The 21400-nt window shown below is 42.1% G+C and overlaps 1 protein-coding gene across 1 annotated transcript in view; it reads left to right on the top strand.

Annotated features, from left to right (window-relative positions):
• Window positions 1–832: 832 nt before the first annotated feature.
• Window positions 833–21400, top strand: part of ADAMTS12 (ADAM metallopeptidase with thrombospondin type 1 motif 12) — a 177115-nt gene continuing 156547 nt past the window's right edge. Inside the window, exons 1-2 of the mRNA XM_082782644.1 lie at window positions 833–1031; window positions 5791–6152. Of these exons, the coding sequence (XP_082638770.1) occupies window positions 920–1031; window positions 5791–6152 (474 nt within the window). The 5' untranslated portion in view covers window positions 833–919. The remainder of the gene's footprint in view (window positions 1032–5790; window positions 6153–21400) is intronic.

The following is a 21400-nucleotide window of genomic DNA, read 5'->3' as shown; positions in this document are numbered from 1 at the left end:
AAGAGCAGTCAGGCACTGGGACGGGTTGCCGAGGGAGGTGGTGGCGTCACCGTCCCTGGGGGTGTTTGGTGAAAGGTTGGATGTGGTGCTTAGGGATGTGGTTTAGTGGGTGACATTGGTGGTAGGGGGGTGGTTGGAACAGATGGTCTTGAGGTCATTTCCAAACTTAATGAGTCTATTATTTGATTCTATGACAGCATTGAAATGGTGCCACGTGTGAGCATCTGTAGCAACCTGCGGAACAAAGTGGCTGGGCTGGTAGCGAGGCAGAGGCTGTATTCAGTGATCTATGGCGAGGAGTACACAGTGCCCAGCTAACGATATAACTGATGAAGTGATTGCAAACCTTGTCTACAAAGAACCTGTGGGGTGACGTTTGGAACTAGCCCCAGCACAGTAACACACCCTGAAAACACAGCAACACGGGGGGAAGCAGCCTCAAGGCTGCGTAATGGCCACCCAGCGCCAGGGGCCGCAGACCCCAGCAGGGCCCTGAGGAGCCTTTGACCTCAGGCGGGTCGACGCCTCGCCTCTTCGGTGGGCAACACCTCGACCACCAGCACGTCCCGAGCACCTCGGCGGTGCGAGGGGGGTCCCGCTGAGGGGCCGGGGAGGCGAGGCAGAGGAAGGGAGGGCGGAGGGGAGCGGCAGCCCCCGCCTCGCTGCCCGCCCGGTTCGCTCCTCTCCCTTGGGGCGCCTTAACCCCGGCGGCAGCTTCCCGAAGCGTCTCCCTTCCCTTCCTTCCCTCCCACCCCACCCCGGCCCTCCTTCCTCCGCCGGCAGAAATCAGACACCGGGCCGGCCCCGCGCAGCCCTTTCGGGGGAGCGGCGCCGGAGTGCGGGCGGTGCCGGGAGGCCGCCGCTGCCCCGGCCATGCCGCGGCCCGGCTGAGGCGTCCCCGGAGCTCGCCGCCCGCACCATGCCATGTGTCCCGCGGAGCCGGGCGGCGAGCGGCTCCTTCTGGCTCCTCGTCCTCCACGTCCCGGCGCTTTGCGGGGCGGGCGGGTCTCCCTTCCCCGACGGGAGGCAAGGTCAGCGGTACGCGGGCGGCGGCAGGGGGAGAGCGAGCAAGGGAGGGAGCGAAGGAGGGAGGGAGGGAAGGAGAGCGGCCGGGGAGGGCTCCCCGCCGGGCAGCCCGGCTCCGGGTTTGCTTGCAGCGGACCGAGTCGCTGTTTCCCGGTGTTATTCACTCATGGGAGACCGAAATCCCCCGGTGTGTTAGCCCCCGCCGAGGTTTTGCTGCTGCTACGCTCTGGTGGAGCGTGAGCTGCACGTCCAGTGCTGCTGTGCCTTCCTGCGGCTTTTTGGAAGTCATTAACTCGCGCTCCGTAAAGGCACCGCCAAATCCTTTTCTTTCTTCTTTTTTTTTTTTTTTTTTTTTTTTTTTTTTTTCTTCCTGGCATCTCTCTAAACACCCGTAACATTTCTCGCTGCTGAACAGAACAGCACAAACTACAAAGGATTGGTATTCCCGGGATGTAAAATAAACTCCTTGAGTTATTCATGCTCGTTGAGGACAGCAAGTTAAGGCTCCCGTGCTGGAGGAGCCTCCTGCCAGCCACTCCCTGCATCTTGGGCTGCTTCTTCAGGTGGCTTAACTTTACTGCACCCTTTCACAGCAGCTGGACATCCAGCTAGGGTAGTGTAACATAAATTTTATGCTGTTGCCTGTTTAAGGAGCACGAAGAGAAGCAGTTCCCAAGAGAGGAAAATCATGAGTAGCTGGAAGACTCTGCCAAGTGGTTGAAGGCTTGAAAATGTAGGAGGAATTTTTGCTTTCGGAAAACCTTCCCGGCCTAATCGACAGCTGTGGTGCAGTCAGTGGGAGAGCCAGAGCACAGAGGAGGAAGTCTTCTGTGCCCCTCAGAGAGAGTGGAAGGGAAAAGTGGTTAAATAAGCTGCTTGGAAAGTGAGCAACAATTATCCTGAAATCAGTTTACACAGAATACATTTAGAGTGAATGGATACAATCATTGCATTTCTGTGACACTTAAGAGGGACAGGACAATGATAGCAGTGTTAGTGCATCTAGCTGTTTATTTGGCAGGCATTTAGAAATGGATATAGAATTAATTTCATTTTCTAGGCATAGTATTTTCTGAGCTTTGTCTAGAGGGACAGTTCAACTTTTTTTTTTTTTTTTTTTTTTTTTTTTTTCCAGAGGAAGACTGAATGCAATGTTAAATGTGAAACATGCAATGGTCAGGACTAAAGCTAAGGTCCAGCACAGCTGTTAAGTGTCAGTCTTCACTCAGCATCCACAGGGAGTGTGGCTGGTCAGAGAGTTAAACATTGCTAAATGTCCAAGGCCTCTTTGAGTGGCTGATTCCCAGGATGGGTCTTTTCAGCTCAGGGGTGTTTTGTGGGTACAGAGCCTTTCTTTGGCTTGGGAAGACATCTGACAGCAGTGAGCAACACTAGTGCTTGTCCTCAGGATCACTTGGAAAGAAGCCAGATGGTCTGAAGGGCAGATGCAGATGAACTGCAAGGATGAAGTTGAAACAACGGCAAGTGATGATGTGTCACATTTTAAAGGAATTTTGTCAGAAAAACATGCTTTCCATTTAGAAGGAGTTGTGCACTTCCTGTCACGTGTGACAGATTGTGAATGTTTTTCTCTTTATCCTAGTTGATCCGCTCTGTATACAGCAGTTCTTAATACAGGCAGCACTGTGCCATGTGTTGTGCGTTTGAATCCCCACAGGAGTGGAACAGACAGCAACGGATTTAAATATTATCAGATGTTTGTCAAGTCACAGCATTGGCAGGGTCTGCAGGGAGGGTTTCTCAAAGAAGCTGAGCAATTCTTAGATTTCTTAAGCAAGCCCCAAGGGCCTGGGGCTTGCTCGCCAACCTTGCTAGTTCATCTGTCCAGAAGGGCCCATGCAAGCACTGTGGTTCCGAGGCAAAGCACAGATTGAACGTGTCTTACTTCATGTGAAGTTACAGCCCTGTTTAGGGCACCAACGCAAGCCAGTGCGCTCAGATTGCAGTTGTGGAAGGCAAAGTGGTGTCCACGTTGGTGCTCTGAAACCTCCCAGGGGAGTCTTCCCTTTCCTGGAATACAAATCCCAAGCAGGGCCACTTGACAGGTAGGGCTTTTGTGGAAAATGAGGAGAAGAACACCCTGCCATGCCAGCCCCAAGGATCATCACTGGCACCAAGATACATTTCCTCCATTCTGTGTTTGCTGGCACAAAGTTTTATGGTGGCCTGTAGCATTTTAATGTGTACTAATTGCTACTGTAGGATGACTGAGGAAGTCAATATTGAAGAATATAACAATTATTCTTGTGCAGTTTGGACTGCATGTGTTAAGTTATTCTCTGTTGCCACTTCCTTTTTGTTGAATGTTCTTCTTTCCTAGGAAAGCAGAAAGGTATTATCAAAATTGTACCTCCTGTCTTGGTTTCAAACACTCATCTCCAGCTAGAAAGGTTAAGTAGTATGTTAGGCTTAACATGGAGCTCAGTTAATTCTTTTAATATTGGTGGGATTGCCTTTGCTAATATTGATAATGATAACTTGCAGAAATATCTTTAGCCTTATCTTGTTAAACTTCATTGTGTTGTAATCTTATTCCCTCTGGTCTTTTGCAGACTTTTTAATAATTCATTTCTGTGGTTATATTACAGTATAATATTATTTCAGCATAATTCTACTCTCCAGTGACTAACATTAGAAATGAGTACTGAAAGGGTGGGTGGAAGAAGTTAGACTTCTCTGCTTTGATAATCTTGCTGTCACCAGATGCTTAGGCATTGTTTTCAGTTTTACCAAAGATGTCTAAACTGCCTTAACCTCTACACACTAATTACTGTAGTGCTGAAGTAAAAAATTTCCTCAAATAATCTGAAGTCCAAAACCACAAGCCTTTGGTCTTGCATGGAGCTTAACACTTAAGCCATAATAAATTAAGCTCAAGACAGCAAGCAAAGTTGGAAAAGTGGAAAGTAAGATTTCCTTCAGGGTTTTATTTAGATTGTTCCATAAACTGGGCTGAAAAATGGAGAAATGAGGTTGTGGTCTATCAGCATTCTTTGTAACCTGGCCTTTGCTAGCATAGTATGTGACATGGAGGGAAATACCCAGAAGTTTTGTAATGCAACTTCTTCAGGTAAGATGGGTTTGGGGGATTTCTCCTCTAGCAAGGAGAGGTTTCACCCTAAACTTTGAGGAAGGGTGGGCCTCAGTGTAGCTTCTGCTGCTAAATTGTCAGGCAGCAGGCGCTTGCTGTGCTGTCAACAGGCTGTGTGAACTCCAGACAGGAGTGTGTGGATGGAGTTTTCAACCTCTCAGTCCCCGCTGTGCAGATGTGGACAAGGGCAGGAGGCATCTCTCAGTGTTTGTGGTAGGTGTGAGTCTTCCTCTTGGCAAGACCTGCATCTGTGGAGATCTAAGAGCCAACTGCTGTAGGTTATCCTGTGAAGGCACAGGGTCATTGTAGGCTGCTGGGAAGACTTGCATACAAAGACATCTATTGTATAGGAGAGTGGTGAGCTCGCTTCTGAAATAAAAGATGCTGTTGAGACAAGGCCAAATTGCTAATGTAGTTTAGTTTATGTGTTGGGAAGTGTGGTGTGTATTTGTTTGTTTGTTTTTCAAATAGGACTGTTTCACTGCACGTGTCTGAAGTGCCTGTGGCCTGAGGACACACAAGCCATAGTGTCCGATACTGCAGCTGATGGGAGCTATGTTCCTTCCCAAAGGCGATGAATCCAGACTGATAATGTGTCTGGGCATGATTTATCCTGTGTGGCTTTGAAGGTGCAGTCAGTGGAGAGATAAGTGTGTCTAGAAGGATTGCCTTATCAGTCCTAGGGAGGAGTAAATTGCTCTGAAAGCTTATGGAGCAGGTTAATTGCTTTGTTAAGCAGCTTAATTAATGAATGAGATGTAATCACTTCATGTATAAGCAGCTGAGGCTTTGGGAACAAAGAACAGCCCTAGGAAAGGAGGAATTGAAGTGACATGTATCCTCACACTTTCTTTTTAATGAAATATGTTCAGCCTATGATTTCTTGGGCTGAAATCAAGTATGCCAGCTGAAGATATGGCCTTTAGGGTATGTGTTCTTAGGGGCTGTTTTTTACATGGGTTTGTTATTTGCTTGGGGCTTTTGAGTTTTACACTAGGGTTTTAAGAAGAAATCACTGACAGGTGTTCTGCGACAAGAGACAAGAATGCCAGAAATGCTTTAATTCACTGGTAGATCCTGATTTCTTCCTCTTCTAGGTTCTGACAAGGTGTCCAATCTTATCCTGGTTGGAAATCCTTATGCAATATGGTACATTTACTTTATTCTCCTTCAAAACCACTCTTTAAAATTCCCTCTGCTGCAGCATCTAAAGCTGATGCTACTGATGTGCCATTGCTGCAGTGAACCAAGCTGCTTTTCCTATGTGTATTTGTAACGCTCTGCCTCCTCCTTCAGGTGGTCATCTGTCTGAATGTGTGGGGATCTTCTTGATCAGAGCCTAGCGTGCTTAGGTTGAAAGACAGTGTTGCTAGCTGTTGTGGGATCGAGAATGGGGAGAGTCAATACTTCATTTGCATGGTGACAAAATAATTAAAAAGGAGAATGTTCGAATTCTAAAATGTGTTATGATAGGAGAGTAGAAAGCCCAAGTAAGGACTGTATTGCACATTGGTCTGTGTACTGCCTGCCATTGTGCCAGTAGGATTGTGTTGTGAAATGCTGTCACTCTCGAGTTTTCCTTTAAATCACACAACCTGTAAACAGGGTAGCACTTACCCTAGTTTTGCTTCTTTTTTCTCTGTTCCTTTCAGAGCAATTTATCAAGACATTGCAAGAATACCATGTGGTTGATCCAGCACGAGTAGATGCAAGCGGGCATTTTGTTTCTTTTAATTTACACCACCACATCTCAAACACGAAGAAGAAGAGAGATCTCAGCAAAAAAGAAAATGCGGTGTATTATAAAATTAACCACAAGGAGAAGGATCTGTTTTTCAATTTGACTGCCCACATGGGATTTCTTTCCCACAACTACATAGTAGAGAAGCGACGTGGCAACCATACTAGTGCAAAGATTGCAACTCACTCAGGAGTTCATTGCCACTTCATTGGCACAGTATTGCAGCCAGGTTCTGGAAGTGGGACAGCAGCAATCAGCACGTGCAGTGGCCTGGTAAGTGATATTTAGAGGGGTTCTTGGCTAATTTAGGTGTTATTAGAACTGAGCTTGAGCACTTGTATATGAGTGCGTGTGCTAACAAATGGAGTGTGCCAATCTGATACTTTACTGACACAGTTCTCTAAAAGAAATGATTTATTATTAGGGGTGTAATTTGGAATTTTGGAAGAGAGAATCAGTAGGCCAAAAGTTGGAGGCTCTTTTGGAGGCTCTTTGGGGTTTACATTTGACTAGTTCTGTTTTTTGTGTTTTTTTTTTTTTGTGTTTTTTTTTTTTTTTCCAGGCTCTTTACATTATGGCTTGAAGCCATTCAAATATATAATCATTGTTTTGATCCTCTTAGTAGTTGGAGTGCTTTTGCTGTGTGTCTGGATATGAGTTTCTGCTTTAGTTTCTTCTACAGGGAATGTAGCTCTGGTGCACTGAAACTGTTTTGCAAACCACTCCAGCAGGTGGTAGGTGGGGACAGCTGGAAGACATGTTTCAGAACTGCTCTGCAACTTCAGAAATAAATGCTAGGGTAGGTGCAGCCTTAGCCAGAGCTTTAAATTCAAGCCTGAATCACATATAGGCATCCTTCATTCAAAGGAGTACTTTCAAGGCTGGAGCTTGAACTCTTATATTTGTCACTAGCCTGTGGTTCAGACTGAGACAAGCAGGTGGAAGCCTTATTTTTGCTGTGCTTTGTTCTTTATCACTACTGTAGCTCAGGTTTCTAGTTCTAGAGGATAAGGCTGGACTTATCTTGTCAGGGGGGGAAGGAAGAGGCAAAAGCGCTTGGCATGAAGAAAGTAATGGTTTAGGGAGCTTTGTAAAATGGCACACAATCTGTGACAGACAAAATGCAAAGGCCTTCTGGAGTATGCAGGCAGAGGTGTTGAAGTATGTGCAGCCTGCGTGTGCTTTAGTGCCTTAATCCTTGTGTGACAAATAATAGTAGTTTAAAGTGCATAGAGCAGCACATTGACCTTTCTTGGCCAACAAATCTCAGTCTGCAACAGGCTAAGGAATGAGGGTTCACGCTTGAGCCTGAACTCAACACCAAGGTATCTGTAAAGTACATCCGTTCCCTGCCAACCTATCAATATCCAAGCAAGTTCCTTGCTATTGAGAAGCATGAAGCTTTCAGAAGCTTTGGGAACTTTGGGTTTCATAAACAGCCTCACAGTGCATGAAAATTAACATGAAGACAGGTCTGATGGACGTGAATTGGGAAACTCTGGAGTATCACACAAGTGCTGGCAACACTTTTGGCATACTGCCTGGAGAAGTAGACCATTACTTGAGAGCAGGAGCTTCAGTTCCACAGGAATGAATATCAAGGGGTTTTCTTGGAAATTCTTCCGCTGGGCACCAGGTTATGAAAACTTCCCTGAAAGACTGTATGTTCATAGAGGGTCTGTAAGGAAAAGGTGATATAATGATACAGGTAGTTTCTTTGGTCATTTTGTTGTGTGCTTTACCAAAACAGCTTGGTTAGTTTTCATTAGGATGAGAACTTAAAAATGAGACGGTAGAGCTTCATTATGCCTTCTGATGTGCTTAGCCCACAACAACAATTAAAAAAAAAATATTATCAAATTACATAATAAATCAACTTGGTAGTATGTTTCAAAGTGATCCTTTGATATGAGTTACAAACTTTTTGAGGTTTACTTTTATTTGGGGGTTTTTGAACCAAAGTTTGCTGGAAGAAAAGCCTGGGGATTATTTCTTTTTGACAAAACACCTGTAGCAGACAAATACGGTCTCATTTTTTTTCAAAGATGAAACCTTGAAAATACAGAATCATTAATTCAGGTTGAAAGGGGCCTTGAGGGAAAAATATGATGACTTTGGAATGATGTATGAAGTCTAAAAGTCATCGTTCTGAAGAGGTTGTAGTAGGAGTTGGGTGTGAATCTTAATAACTGCAACTGCCATGAGCTTGGAAAGGTGGCTTAACTTGCCTTTCCCCTGAAAGCTCTTCAAAAGAGCCAGTATCAATAAAAACCTCTGTTAATTAATAGTTTTGCCAATGTTGAGAAATACAATCTGATTTTCAGGATGAAAACCTGAGGTTTCCAAGCCTGTTTGTAGTTGTCTGCTGCTTCCCGAGCTAATTGGGTAAATTATTTCCATCCTGGAGATCCCCATTTTTTTTAGCTCTTTAGCACCATCCATGTTTGTGCTTCTATTTTTTTCTTCTTTCTGGGATGTATTGTGTTTCTCCATTGAAAATAATTTGTCTGTTTTGTCTTAAAGATCGTTCTTGCACAGCACTGAAAGTATAGAAAACATAGAAATGGATTTCTATTTCCCTTTAGTTTTTAGCATCATAGAACATCCCAAGTGGGAAGGCACCCACTTGGCTCATCGAGTCCAACACCTGGGTCCCAAAAATGAGATCATATTTCTGAGAGTGTTGTCCAAATATTTCTTGAACTATGGCAGCTCGGTGCCATGCCTACTGCCCTGGGCAGCCTGTCCCAGTGCCCGACCACCCTCTGGGTGCAGACCAGAGGGTGGTCGGGCACTTTCCCTAACCCCCAGCCTGACCCTCCCCTGTCCCAGCTCCATGCCGTTCCCTCGGGTCCTGTCACTGTCCCCATAGAGCAGAGCTCAGTGCCTGCCCCTCCGCTCCCCTCGTGAGGGAGCTGCAGGCCACCATGAGGCCTCCCCTCAGCCTGCTCTGCTCTGGGCTGAACAAACCAAGGGACCTCAGCCTCTCCTCATACATCTTGCCCTCTTGACCCTTCACCATCTTTGTAGCCCTCCTTTGGACACTCTCTAACAGTTTTATATCTTTATAATACTGTGGCATCCAAGGCTGCACACAGTAATGGAGACTGCACCAGCGCAGAGCAGAGCAGGACAATCCCTACCCTCGAGCAAGTAGCAGTGCTGTGCCTGATGCACCCCAGGGTGTGGTTGGTTCTCCTGGCTGCCAGGGCACACTGCTGGTACAAGTTCAGCTTGCTGTTGACCAGAACCCCAAGATAGATCCCTTTCTGAGGGGCTGCTCTCCAGCCTCTCATCCCTCAATCTGTACGTATAGCCAGGGTCACCCCGTTGCAGGTGCGGAATTTGGCACCTGCTATTTATTTTGGGTTAGATAGAGGAGGAAACCCTGAAGGGAAGGTCATTGCTGGAATGCCAGAAGTGGATCAAAACTGTGGCACTTGGGAGAACAGACGTGAAATCTCTTGGGTACAGGAGAGTTTCCAAGAGGAAGTGAGGGGAGGAAATGTTTTAATTCTTGTGTCTCTGTGGAAATAATATTTGGACTTGTCTTGGCAGGCTGTGTAGGGCGCACTTCTAATAATGCTCCATGTTTCCACAGTGCCTTTCAAGCAAAAGATTATCATGAGCTTTTTCCAAACAGTAATGCCTTGATTCTCAATTGTGTGTTAGTCCTGAGCTCCCTTGCATAGCTGCTAAGGCATGTGTGAGCCTGTCCCCTTAGTGGGACTGGCAGGGACAAATTTCAGGAGTTGAATGAAATGAATATTCTAGGTTATGCACTGAGTAGAAGATTAGTAGCTCTTCCAGAAGAGCCAGGAAGATAACTTTTTTTCTGATAATCTATATCCTCTTCATTAGAATAAGGCCCTCTTTTATTCGTCAGGAACACAGACATTGCTTATAGCACTTTCAGATGGCAGAGCATCATTAAGGCTTTGTTTTCTTTACACTTGTTTATAGTGTGGAGCTGTCAACAGACAGTTGCTGTTGGACTTCTGGTAGTGTTTTTATCTTCAAAGACTATTTAAACATTAGCATGGAAATGGAAGAGCAGTGGAAGAACATTAGTATGGAAATTACGAATGATCTGTACACTTGTATCTGGTAAGCTCGTGGCCATGCTGGGTGACGTCTTCATACAGGTCGTGCTTCAGCTCTCTCCAGCTGGTCAGAAGCTTGCCCCTGTCCTGATGGACATCAGTGTTTACCAGAAGTGCTGCTGTTGTTTGCTGCCCAGGCAACAGCAACGCAGTACACAGTCATGAAGAACTGTTTGCTTATTTATTTCTCCTCCCACCTCCCCCCTGCCTTTCCCAAATCAAGCTTCTGCAGAACAGTGCTGTTTCTTGGCAGTGACAGGCAGGCAGGCCAGACCTGTTGGCTGCTCCATATGCTATCAGTCTGTAGAAAACTGGGTCAAGTCTGCTGCCTGTGCCCAGAATTTTTTAAGATTTCCCCTGCCTCAGTTCTTCCTTCTGTGTCCCCGCAGTCAGAACAGCCATCTGTGAACACTTGCTTGCTGGCTGTATGACAGCTTTTCTTTCTACAGCAGCTGGTGGAAGATGCTCCAAGTGGGACCTTTCCACGCAGATCAGTGCCTGCCCTGGCACTTGTGGCAAGCTTCTCTTTGAAAAGAACGACGATGTTGAATTCTACTCAAGTGTAACCATTCTCCTTTTTGCAGGATAGTACTTTTAAGTACTATCCATTATATGAGACGTAAGAATGAAGCCTAGTACATATGGAGTGCCACCTGTCTTCTTAATCTGGTCCATTCAAGAATAACTTCTGTTGAAGACTTGCTTCAATTTTGGGAAACCCAGCATGATCACTGTTCTCCTGCTATCCCAAGAAACTTTTCTGCTTAGTGTGAGATAGCTTTTCCATGCTGAACCATGCATTATCTCATGATCTGTCTCCAGCTGAAAAGTTTTGTGCAGGTACCATAACAGTACTTCATTAGTTATGTGTTCTGTGCAAGTAGTTTAATACTACTGTTCTAGACTTTCTTGGGACATGGAAAGCATGCATCGTGTTGTCAGACTGTGAAAAGCTAGGGCTTTCCTTCGACAAGGTTGGGGGATAAAGGAATCTTTACTTTAAAATGATTTTATGATATTTTGTTCTAAAGTAATAGAAGGATAAAACACATCACTAAGAGGTAATAGGGATTCTTGTCTGCTTCTACATCTTCCAGCTTGTGAGGTTGGTTTATTAGCTCTGAAAAACTTCTTTAACTTGTTATTAAAGATAGCCACTAGAGCCCTGCAAAACTCCTGCGTAACTTACTCCTCCAGCCCAGAAAAATGGTTGTGTTTTTGTATTGCCCTATGGCATACCTGTGACCAGTAAAATTATTTCTCTTCAAATGCAAGTAGATTTTCATTATCACAAGTGGGTAAATACTTGAGAATACAGAAGTATGCTTAAAAAGGCTACATTTCTCTTTTCTTTAAATTGCCCTTATGACCATCTGAAATTAGATTCAACACTGTTCCATGATGGGGAACTCTACAGCTCCAGAATGTGTCAGGACAAGCATGCAGATTTAGTGGCTCTTACTTTAAGAGGTGCAGATGACAGTGAAGTGGAGTGTATTCCTGCTGTGCTGCCTCAATAGGTGAACTCCATTCTTGGAACAAGTGTCTCCTTATTAATGTCAGTGATATCTCCACAGCATCCTCTTCCAGTTTGTCTAGCCAGTGATAATCTGCTGGAGCCGAAGTGTAGGAATGACTCATCTGAAGAATGCCAGGCATAAAAGCAAGCTGCCTACCTTTTCCCTGGGGATGGGGATTTCTCCATGTTTGGATATAGTGGAACTTCCGAAGTCTAAATGTTGTGACTTGGCTCCTTCTGTCACTTGTAAAGAAGGAATGACCTGCTCAGTAACTCTGTTGTGTACTTGCTGTACATTTCTTTTCTTAGGCAGTAGTAGGGAAGATGCTGTAAGAAGAGAAATAATACACTGAAAGTAAATCCAGTGTTCTCTAGGCATCTGTTCAATGTCATGCTTTGTTTGCCATTTTTCTCCATATAATAATAAATATTTGGATATTCTTTTTGCTTGACCTGTGTGTGTGGTTTTATTTTCTCCGAAGACGAAGAAAATGTAGGGTCTGTGGGGGTGGTGCTTTTTTTTGTGTGTTGTTGAACAGATTAATCATTCAAACTTTGAATAGCGTTTGCTGCAGTACTTTACTTTATCCATCCCTTTTCTTTGTGTTTGAAATCCAACTTTATCCATCTGCCAGCTCCCTTCCCCCAGTCTATTGTCAGCAAAAATACTCTAATTGACAGGTCAAATGAATCTCATCAGTGATCTCAGTACTTGAGAATCTGGCTGTGTCCCTGGGCTTGGTCTTGTCACCTTTGACCAGTGTGAAGTTGCTAGCCCAGGAGCTGGGCTTGGCTGCAGTTTTTATAACGTTACACATCAGTGGAATTGTCATTAATTAGATATGTTAAGGTAGGGATTAGTTGGTAGTAACTACCCTGAATGATGTACTCAGGATTAGACTGCCTTGCTGCTTAAAAATAACTATTTTTTGACAGTACAGAGGGCAGACATTTCTTAGAAGGTATTAAGGAATCTTATTTTCTTGTATAATTCTGTGGTTACTTGCTAATTGCTTTGGAATATTGTTAGAAGGCAGAGCTACCCAGTCACATTTCCAGTCAGTCTTTTTAATAAATTGTCTCTGTGTGCATTTTTTTGTTCTTCTTGCCCCTCAAAAATCTCCACTGGTGATTCCACCTGTGCTGTGTTTTTTATATATAAAAAAGCTTCAAAGCTTTTCATTCACACAGAGAAAGCTGTGGGAGCATGACTTCAGTCTAAGGGTTCAGAACCCAGAATTGAAAAATATACATAAAAATATACTAAAAAAATGTATTTCAGCTTGATTGATAGGGTTTGTAAGGCAGTCTGTTCTTTGTTTCTTCTAGTACCTTTGAATGTTGTTGGCCAAACTCTGCCCAGTCTGAAAGAGAAATGGACATATCAAAGATATTAAGTTATTACTGATTTTGCAGAGAAAGGTGAGATCTCCTAATCAGAGACATGATGAACGTACACAGGTACAACTATGACATGGTACAGGATGCAGTGCTACTGCTGGCATTGAGGATTGCAGAAGGAGGAGATTCCAGAGAGACTGGAGAAAAAAGCTCTAAGTGAGGAAATGTAGCATGTGGGAAGCAAATCCGGGGAGAAAACAGGTTTTGATTAGTTCTGCTCTTCATACAACTTTTTTTTTTTTCCCCCTCTCTTTAATTCATTTTCATGATGCTGAAAGGAAGGGTCCAGCTTGGGGATTAACAGAATTGTTTTCTCTGGTTGCCATATTAACAGTGTGCTGTACCTGCTGCCCATCACAGCACATCCTTTGTATGTAATTATTAACGATGAGCGTAAGAGGGGAAGAGCTCATGCTTTCCTACATACCCAGTGATGCATATAATGTGACAGTAATAGGGACAAATCTCACCAGTTGTATGCCTTTTTCATCTATCTGTTTAAAAAAAGAAAAAAAAAAGAAGAAAAAAAAAAAAAAAAAGCACCAAGAAAAGCCTGCCTTGCTCCTGTTCTGGGCAGACAAACAGTGGCCATAAGTTAAGTGGTAGACAGCAGTGGGTGTTGTAAACACCAGACTGAAATACCCTGTGCCTACTGCTTTCAGTTAGAGGATAGATGGGCTGCTGGTGCTTTTACAGCAGCTCTGTGATCCTGGCTTCCAGCCACAGCTGCCAGCCAGCAGTTTGGAGATCAGGTTCTGCCTATTCAGTGTTCCACAGAGGAGCAACTGCAGGCTGTGAGCAGGGTCAGCATCAGGGGGCTATTATATATACACGTGTATTAGACACATACACAAATATATATGTACCTGTAGCATTGCAGAAGGGTTGAACTGTAGCTAAAGCTTACGGTCTAAGATACATACCCGTGTATTACGAAGACTTCAGGGCTGTCATATATGTTGGGCGTTATCAAGCCATGCTCAAATATGTTGGGTTTCTCTAGAAGCTGAGGCTTATCAAAGAACTTCCCCAAACCACTTGTAAATTGAGATAAAATTCAAGTAGCTACTAATTTAGGCTGGGATACTTATGTGCTTTATGCACACGCTGGCTCCAGGGTGTGCTCTGGAGAAAGACTGATTTGAAATCGCAAGCTTTAAAAATAACTAATTAACTAGTAGTAATAATGAACTGGTCTTGTTGGCTAAGAAGTGGCAATGTTTAGACACATCCATTGTGTATTCCAGGTAGCTCTGACAAGAAGTCCCTAGTAAAACTGCTTAGACTTTTTGATGCCTGGAAATCCAAAAAAAAAAGATCTAAATCCGTTGTATTTATAACTCATGTTAAGGCTTATGCAAATGTGTTTTTTTTTTCCCCAAATATAAATATGTATGCATATATTTAAAACACTGCTCAATTAGAACTCGAATATCTGTTTATTTTGATGCAATGTTAACTAGATTGGTTTCCTTGTCTAGAACCATTGTGGAGCAAATCTGAGACCATAAGATTGGAAGCTGTGGGTAAGGTGAAGGTCTGTTTTACTCAGTATCCTGTGTCCAACAATGTTAGCAAATAAATATCTAGGGAAGAGTAAGAATAGGGTATTAGGACATCTCCCTCATGTTTTGGCTGCCATCAAACTTCTTGATATGAAATTTATTGGATTGTTTTTATTGAATCTATTAACAGGTTCATCTTTTACATACTTTCTTGAGATCCCCAGAGTCACCTGGTGCTAGAGATGTGGATCTTTACTATGAAGTTTAACACTTGAAAGAAGCTACATCTAAATCCATTTCATTTTTAACTAGCTTTCTGTTAGCTTCTTTTTGATTCTTCCTGAAGTTGCTGTCTTGGAGGAGACAATGAACATTCAGTCATTGATCATGGTGTTTGAGATGCTTTTATTCAGTTGCATAGTATAGACTCTGTTACCTTTTTGTTTCCTAGTGTTTCAGAACACCTGATAGTGCTTTTTTTTTTTTTTTTTTGCCTTTTTTTTTTTTTTTTTCCCCCTTTGACAGTCATTAGGCTGTTATATACAAGTTTCTTTTCTTTTGCCATGAAGCAGACAGGTCAGAGCCCATCACTTAATGCACAAAGATTGAGGCTGTTTCTCTGCTGCTTTTTCTCCTTTGGTATGCCATTATGTATTGCTTTTCATTAATCTGCAGTGAATTCTTACCTTTGTGCTCAGCCTTCTCAGTGAATTGTCGTAAATGAGCATTACCTCCCACACAGCCATATCTGCAACTACTTATTGTAACTGTAGGAATATTTGGAGACTTCATTGTGAGTTCTTGCTTGTCTTTGTATAGAGTGTCTATCTCAGCTCAACTTGTCTCAAGTTTTCTTACAAATTTCTTTTCAGTGTAACAGTCTTATTCTGTGTAACAGTCTCTGATTTTTAATCCAAAATGTAAACATGAGGAAAGTTGCTATGAAGAAAAAAATCTGCCTTTGGTTCCTTTGCAACATTGTTACACAGCCATAGCTCTGGAGCTTAATGCAACTTAATGGTACAAGCAGCTATTTTTCTTCATTTTTGTTAACTGTGGTTTATGCCTTCATTTTGTATTCCATTGTATTTTTCTCTGTGCTTGAGTTTATTAGATAGATGAATCAAGATCTAGTCAGGTACACTGTCTTTTTGATTAGATCAGATCAAGGAAACAGTGGATTACATATTAGGGGACAAAGCTTGTTTGCTTTTGGCAAAAACAATTGCTAAGTAATTTATTTCCCTTTTGCAGCAACTCCTTTGTTAGGAATTAACATGCTTCTGTGTTAGCAAAAGGAATATGAATATATGCATTACTATAAGGACCCACCAAAGGGATTTATGGAGCTGAAATAACATTGTAGGTAGTATTTAACCCTTACTGAACTCCATTACACTACAGTTCATGGGTGCCACTTCAGAAAAGTCTCTGCCAAAAATTTGAACATGAATAATTACTTCTAGTAATTTCAGATCAACTACATTTAATTTGTAGAGTTCTGTCACTGAACAAAACACGGCTTTTTTTCCCTCCTTTTCCCTACATGCCCACATCATATCATTTCAACTGGAACTTTAGTTGGATTTAAAACTAAATTTTTATTTATGGGTTTGCCTCTTGGTATGTGGTTTTGAATACCTTCGTGAATGAAAGTTAACAAACAGGTTATGTTTTGGATTTATAAAAAGTATTGGAAAAATATTTTCCCAGTTTGTACATTACATTATTTTAGTTGATCTCAATCTGCTTTTTTGGGGAGGATGAGCTGGGGAGGGTAGTAGGGGTAGGAACTGGTAGAAAAAATTCTCAGCTTTAAAGGACTCAGCATTTCAAAATATGACAACATATTCCAAACAATTGTTCCCATCTCCGAAACTTTGTTACTTAGTCTGTGATGGGATGCCTGTTAATTTGGGATGGATGTGGGAGCAGTCAAATCAGTGGAATATTCTATTGAACTGTATTTTCATCAATATGTAAGGACAGAAATGATACTGTAGGGGACTTGTGCAAATATCTCTCTTTGCACATTTTGAGTATTGCATAGTTGATTGTGACTTGTACAGTGGTGGCAATCAATTAGTTGCAAATCATTTTTGCATTCTTCAATGGATCAAATTTCTATTTGTAAAGATAGGCAGAAGAATGTCCTGATCTGTGAACTTTATAACCAGGAACAAATCTTATATTGAAAACAAACAGACCTGGCATATAGTTCTCTAGATTTATGGCATTTAGGTTTTTCAAATGAAAGAAAATTGAGGGAAGAAAAAAGTGTCTGCAGTTTCCTTCAGATCTGTTACTTGCTGGTAATGATGTGTTTGCCAGAACGTAAGCCAGAAGTCATCAATCTTAGGCTGTGGTTGCCCCCAGACACTCTAGTAACCTGTGTTGAGAGGCAACATTTTCATCCTGCTGCCAGTATGCCCGGTACTTGGAGGGGCTGTGTCTTCAGATATTAATAACAGTTGCATCTGGGGAAGTTGCAGACCTGAGCACATTAAAATTCATTTTGCTGCTGTTGACTCTGCAGTAATCTCAGCACTGTGACTTCTATGACCCCTCACAATTCTGCATACGTGCAGGTAGTTAAATGAAGAAGGAGCTTCAGTAAGAGTACTCGGTGCATACAAACTGCAACTCTCCTTCACTGCTCCTTTGTGTATCGTTTCATGGCATGAAATCCTTTCTGCTCAGGGCTCTAAGATTTGGAGCAATACATAAGACATATTGGGCTGTAAGATTTGGAATAATAATAGTAAGATGGGGGCTGGAAAAGGCAGGTGAAGAATTCATATGAAGACCAGAGAGTTAATCAAGCACCTGCAGACATCACACACCTGGTTCTTGAAGTGCAATCATGTATGAGAAGGCTGCATTTTTTTCATAAAGTGGATTTCTTTATATGCCTTTTCTGTAGCACAGTTGCCATAAAAAGAAGCACTTCCAACAGTGCAGCATGCTGGCAGGTGGCTCACAAAGTATCTGGGCTCTGTTATAATGTGAAGCAGTATATAGAATGAAACCAATGGACCCCAGTGCCCCCCTCTGCCTTACAGAGGGCATGGGGAGATAAAAAAGTATTCGGAGATCTGCGGGGTGTGTAGGTTTCCAGCGTGCTATGCCTTCAGGAAAGAGAAAATTTAATGTCTTGGAAGAAAAGACTTCCAAACTTGACTCAAGAATAATCAGAGTGAATCCTGCCTACTGATGCCTGGAGTAGATAACTTACGTGCGGTGCCTGTTTACCTTCACAATTGAAGTTGCAGTGGCTTCACTTCTTAGTCAGTGGCTGTGTACTTGAGTGTCTTATGCAGAGCAGGGAAACATGAATGAAATAAAACTGCTCTTTGTAGCATCACTGATGTGTGTTTTCTTTTTCCCCCTCGCCTGCTGTGCAGAATGGCATAGTATACCCGCTGCCTGAGTACAATTACCCATGTGATTGCTGTATTTCCTCTGCACTTTTGCCAATTCAGCTATTATTATGATAGCTGTCAATGACTGCTTCTTTCATCTATGGCCCTATTTTGACAAGGAAGATTATTTATGTCCTTAAGTGTTAGTACAAACAAGTACTACATATGTAATAATCACCCTTCCCAGTCTTTCTGCTGGGTTAAGCTGGATAAAACACCTAGAAAGGGGAAACTGTACCTGTTTTACTGATGCATTGCATTTCATGATAAATAAATTTTAAAAAGTGTTACATTTCTCAGTCTGTAACCTTATTATTTTTTTTTTACAGTGGACTGTCAAGGTTCATTCTTCTAGGGCAAAAAACATTTTAATCCCGTCATGATGCTGTGCTGAAAATAAGGTACAGAATCTAAGACTGGGATTCTTAAGACAAGTTAGAATTGCATGCAATAATTTGTAGCTATAAACTTGTGCTGGAGCTTGCAGCTCTGATTTCTACTCCTCTGTATGTAGTGCAAGTCTGCTATGGGTCTGTTTAACTTACAAAAGAGAAACTGCTTAAAAATTATGAAGACTTGAAAGAAAACAACTAGAAGGGTAAGATACTTAAGTGATACAGAGCTTGATTAATATTATTATTTTGGAAGCTCAAGACAAGTGAGAGTTATGTGGTTTTTTTTTTTTTTTTTTTTTTTTTTTTTTTTTTTTGTGAGTTTTAAAGCACAAAAAAAGCTGGTGGGAATAAACAGCAGAGAAAGAAGAAAAAGTAAGCAAAAGGAAAACCAAAAGTTTGTTCTTGCAAATGCAGAGATTATATTCAGGTGGGGGACAGGGAGAATGAAAATTAACATACAAGCTGGCCAGATGACTGAAAAAAAGGGTTCTAAACAAAAAAAATGTTTTGAAGAAAAGCTTTTTAAGGGTGCACCAAGTGGTAGCTTTTTCAAACATTTCAGAATCAGGAAGCCCTTCTGAGATTTCTTTTTAGTGTGTGTGACTGAGAATCAAATAAATGGTTGGAGGAGATAAGGCTGTAGCAGAGAAGTGACATTATTTAATGAAAAATAATATATCACTAGGATGAGATGGTATTTAACCAGTGGTTCAAAGGAATTAATATAAAATTGCTGAATTACTGAGACATAAGCTGTCATTTAAATTGACCTTAGAAGGTGGGTAAACATGGAATAATTTGGATGGCAATATAGTAAATGAATCAAATAAGCTACTGATGGAGAAAAGCTCCAGCAAAATTCAATTCCAACGTGATAAGAGTGCGGCCTTTGACTCACGAAGCCCATATAAACGGAAGATTGCCAGACTATCTTGAGGTCAGGAATATGTCATTTCATCCTTGTACTGTTCATATAACCTTTTTCTAAGAACCTCCTTGACCAAAGGGATCTTAGTAATCCGGTCTGGCCATTCTTGCCTTCGTGTGGCACGCAGTATGTAATTGTTTTCACCAACCCAGAGTATTGTTGCAGCATATCTTGTTAATGTAGGTGCCCTCCTCTTGAAAGTTGCTTTGTGCCTGGTATAGAAGGCAGCACTTGGCTGCCATTGCTGCTGTGAGATTTGAGGATTTCTTTTGTAAACAAGGTCTTTCTGGCTCTGCCTTCCATGTGAAATCTGGATGCCCTTTGTTGCTCTCTGTCCTCAAAGGGCCTCATTAGATCTTAATCTGCATTTAGCAGTCTTGGCCATGTCTATGATGACAGCAAAGCATTTGAACTGCATTGTCTACACATCGTCTTTTTCCTAATAACTCACAACCACAGGGAGAAACTGTGTTTCTTCTAACAGACTTTTATGTTGTGTCAGTTTAGAGTTGCTCAGTATTTGCTGACAGCTTTTGATATGTCTTCGTATAATCTAGTTAAATTACAGTTTGTTAGCAGATTCTTGTCAAAAAGTGACAGGCATTTTAACCTTTTTTGCATCAAAATGCACAGTGGAAGCTACTGCTATTTCTTCAAAGTAGGATCCCAATCCCAACATCCAGAAAGAAGGGATGAATTAAAGTCGTACAGGTTTCTCCTCACACAGAGAAAAGTATGTTTCTTCTTTTATGGCTCGCTAAGCCATGGGGACAACATGCCTCTTGTTTATCCAATTAAGTGTTCCCTATGAATTGAGAAAATGGATTTCACTTAGCTTTGGAGAAGAGTTCAAAAGTCTGAGAGTATTAGCAATTCAGGAGAAAGATGCAAAGGGGAGTTATAAATCTTAAATGTCCATTACAGCTTCCAGGGGAAGCAATCCAAATCTGAGGAGGGAATGAAACTGGGGAGCATAAATTAGCTATAACTAACTGCAAAGCCCCTGCTTGCAATAATTATTTCTGTCTTCCAGGAAAAGGGGTAAGAGAGTCAATACTCTCGCAGAGACTAGGCATGTAGTGCCAGTTTATCAGCTACACTTCTTTACCCAGGTGAGGTTTTAGGCCGTCAAATTTGTGGTGTAGCAGTGCTCTGAACTGCTTTGCTGGTCATTAGAAAGGAATACGATCTCTAACCCAGTAGCAGTGTTATTTTTTGGGCTATTTTCTTGTAATGAGGACATATCTTCTTCAGACAAGATGGCAGAGCAGATATTGGCATAGTCCCTTCATATTATGCCTGTGAATGTTGCTGCATGTGGTACTTGCTCCAGTTAAATTGATTATTATAACACTTCTCAGGAGATTGTTCTGTAAAGAGCTTGAATGGCAATTAAACATTTTAAAATGTAAGCAAAACAACTTGTCTATTTCCAATTTATTGGTGGAGACCAAAGTTAGCCAAATTGAGTTGCGTTTTTCATCCTTGGACAAGTGTTTTCCCATTGTTAAGATTTTGTGTTCCTTGATCTATGAAGTCCCAACTAACATTTTCATGGCAAGTTATTCTTTATCCAGACACTACAGTATGAAGACCCAAGATGCAGAACAGAGGGGAAATGGCATACAAAACCTGTAAATGGGTAAGTCTTGGATGAGTTAAAAGTTCAAATCAGAAAAACAGGAAGTGTAATAGTTCAGTCTCAAAGAGGATGAATTTCTGTGAAGTGTAGCAGTTTATGGACTGTCCGTGTTGGCATTTCTGACTCTCAGCCCTCATGCAGGCTGTTCTTGTGACTGAGCAAGTCACACTTGGGTTCCTTATCTGTCTAAGTCAGAAGATCGAATTGATCTGACTTTAAAAACAAAATCAAAGCGAACAAATAACAAAAACAAAAACCACCAAAAAAAGCGTGGTTACAGCCTTTATTTTATTTCTTTTTAACCTGATTAAATACCTGAACAGACCTTGTCATTTAACCTGACCATGGCAATATAATGAGCCATGTATCTGTGTTGGATTTGTGTATGTATTGAATTTGGAAATTCAGTAGTATTTCTCACTGTCATTTTTCCACTGTAGAATTAAATCGTGGCCCTAACTTATATACTGGCATGGTACTTGTACAGTTTGTGAAGCACAGCTGTGCCAGGAAGCAATTGCTGCTGACTGAGAGAAATAATGTTAGGCATTTGGAAGCTGCCTGTCAGCCTTTCTGCCCAACTAGTTGTGTCCAGCTATCAAGGCT

This window comes from Aythya marila, assembly GCF_965140915.1.
Source record: "Aythya marila genome assembly, chromosome: Z".
NCBI classification, from domain to species: Eukaryota; Metazoa; Chordata; class Aves; order Anseriformes; family Anatidae; genus Aythya; species Aythya marila.
This window is presented reverse-complemented; position numbering and strand designations above follow the sequence as displayed.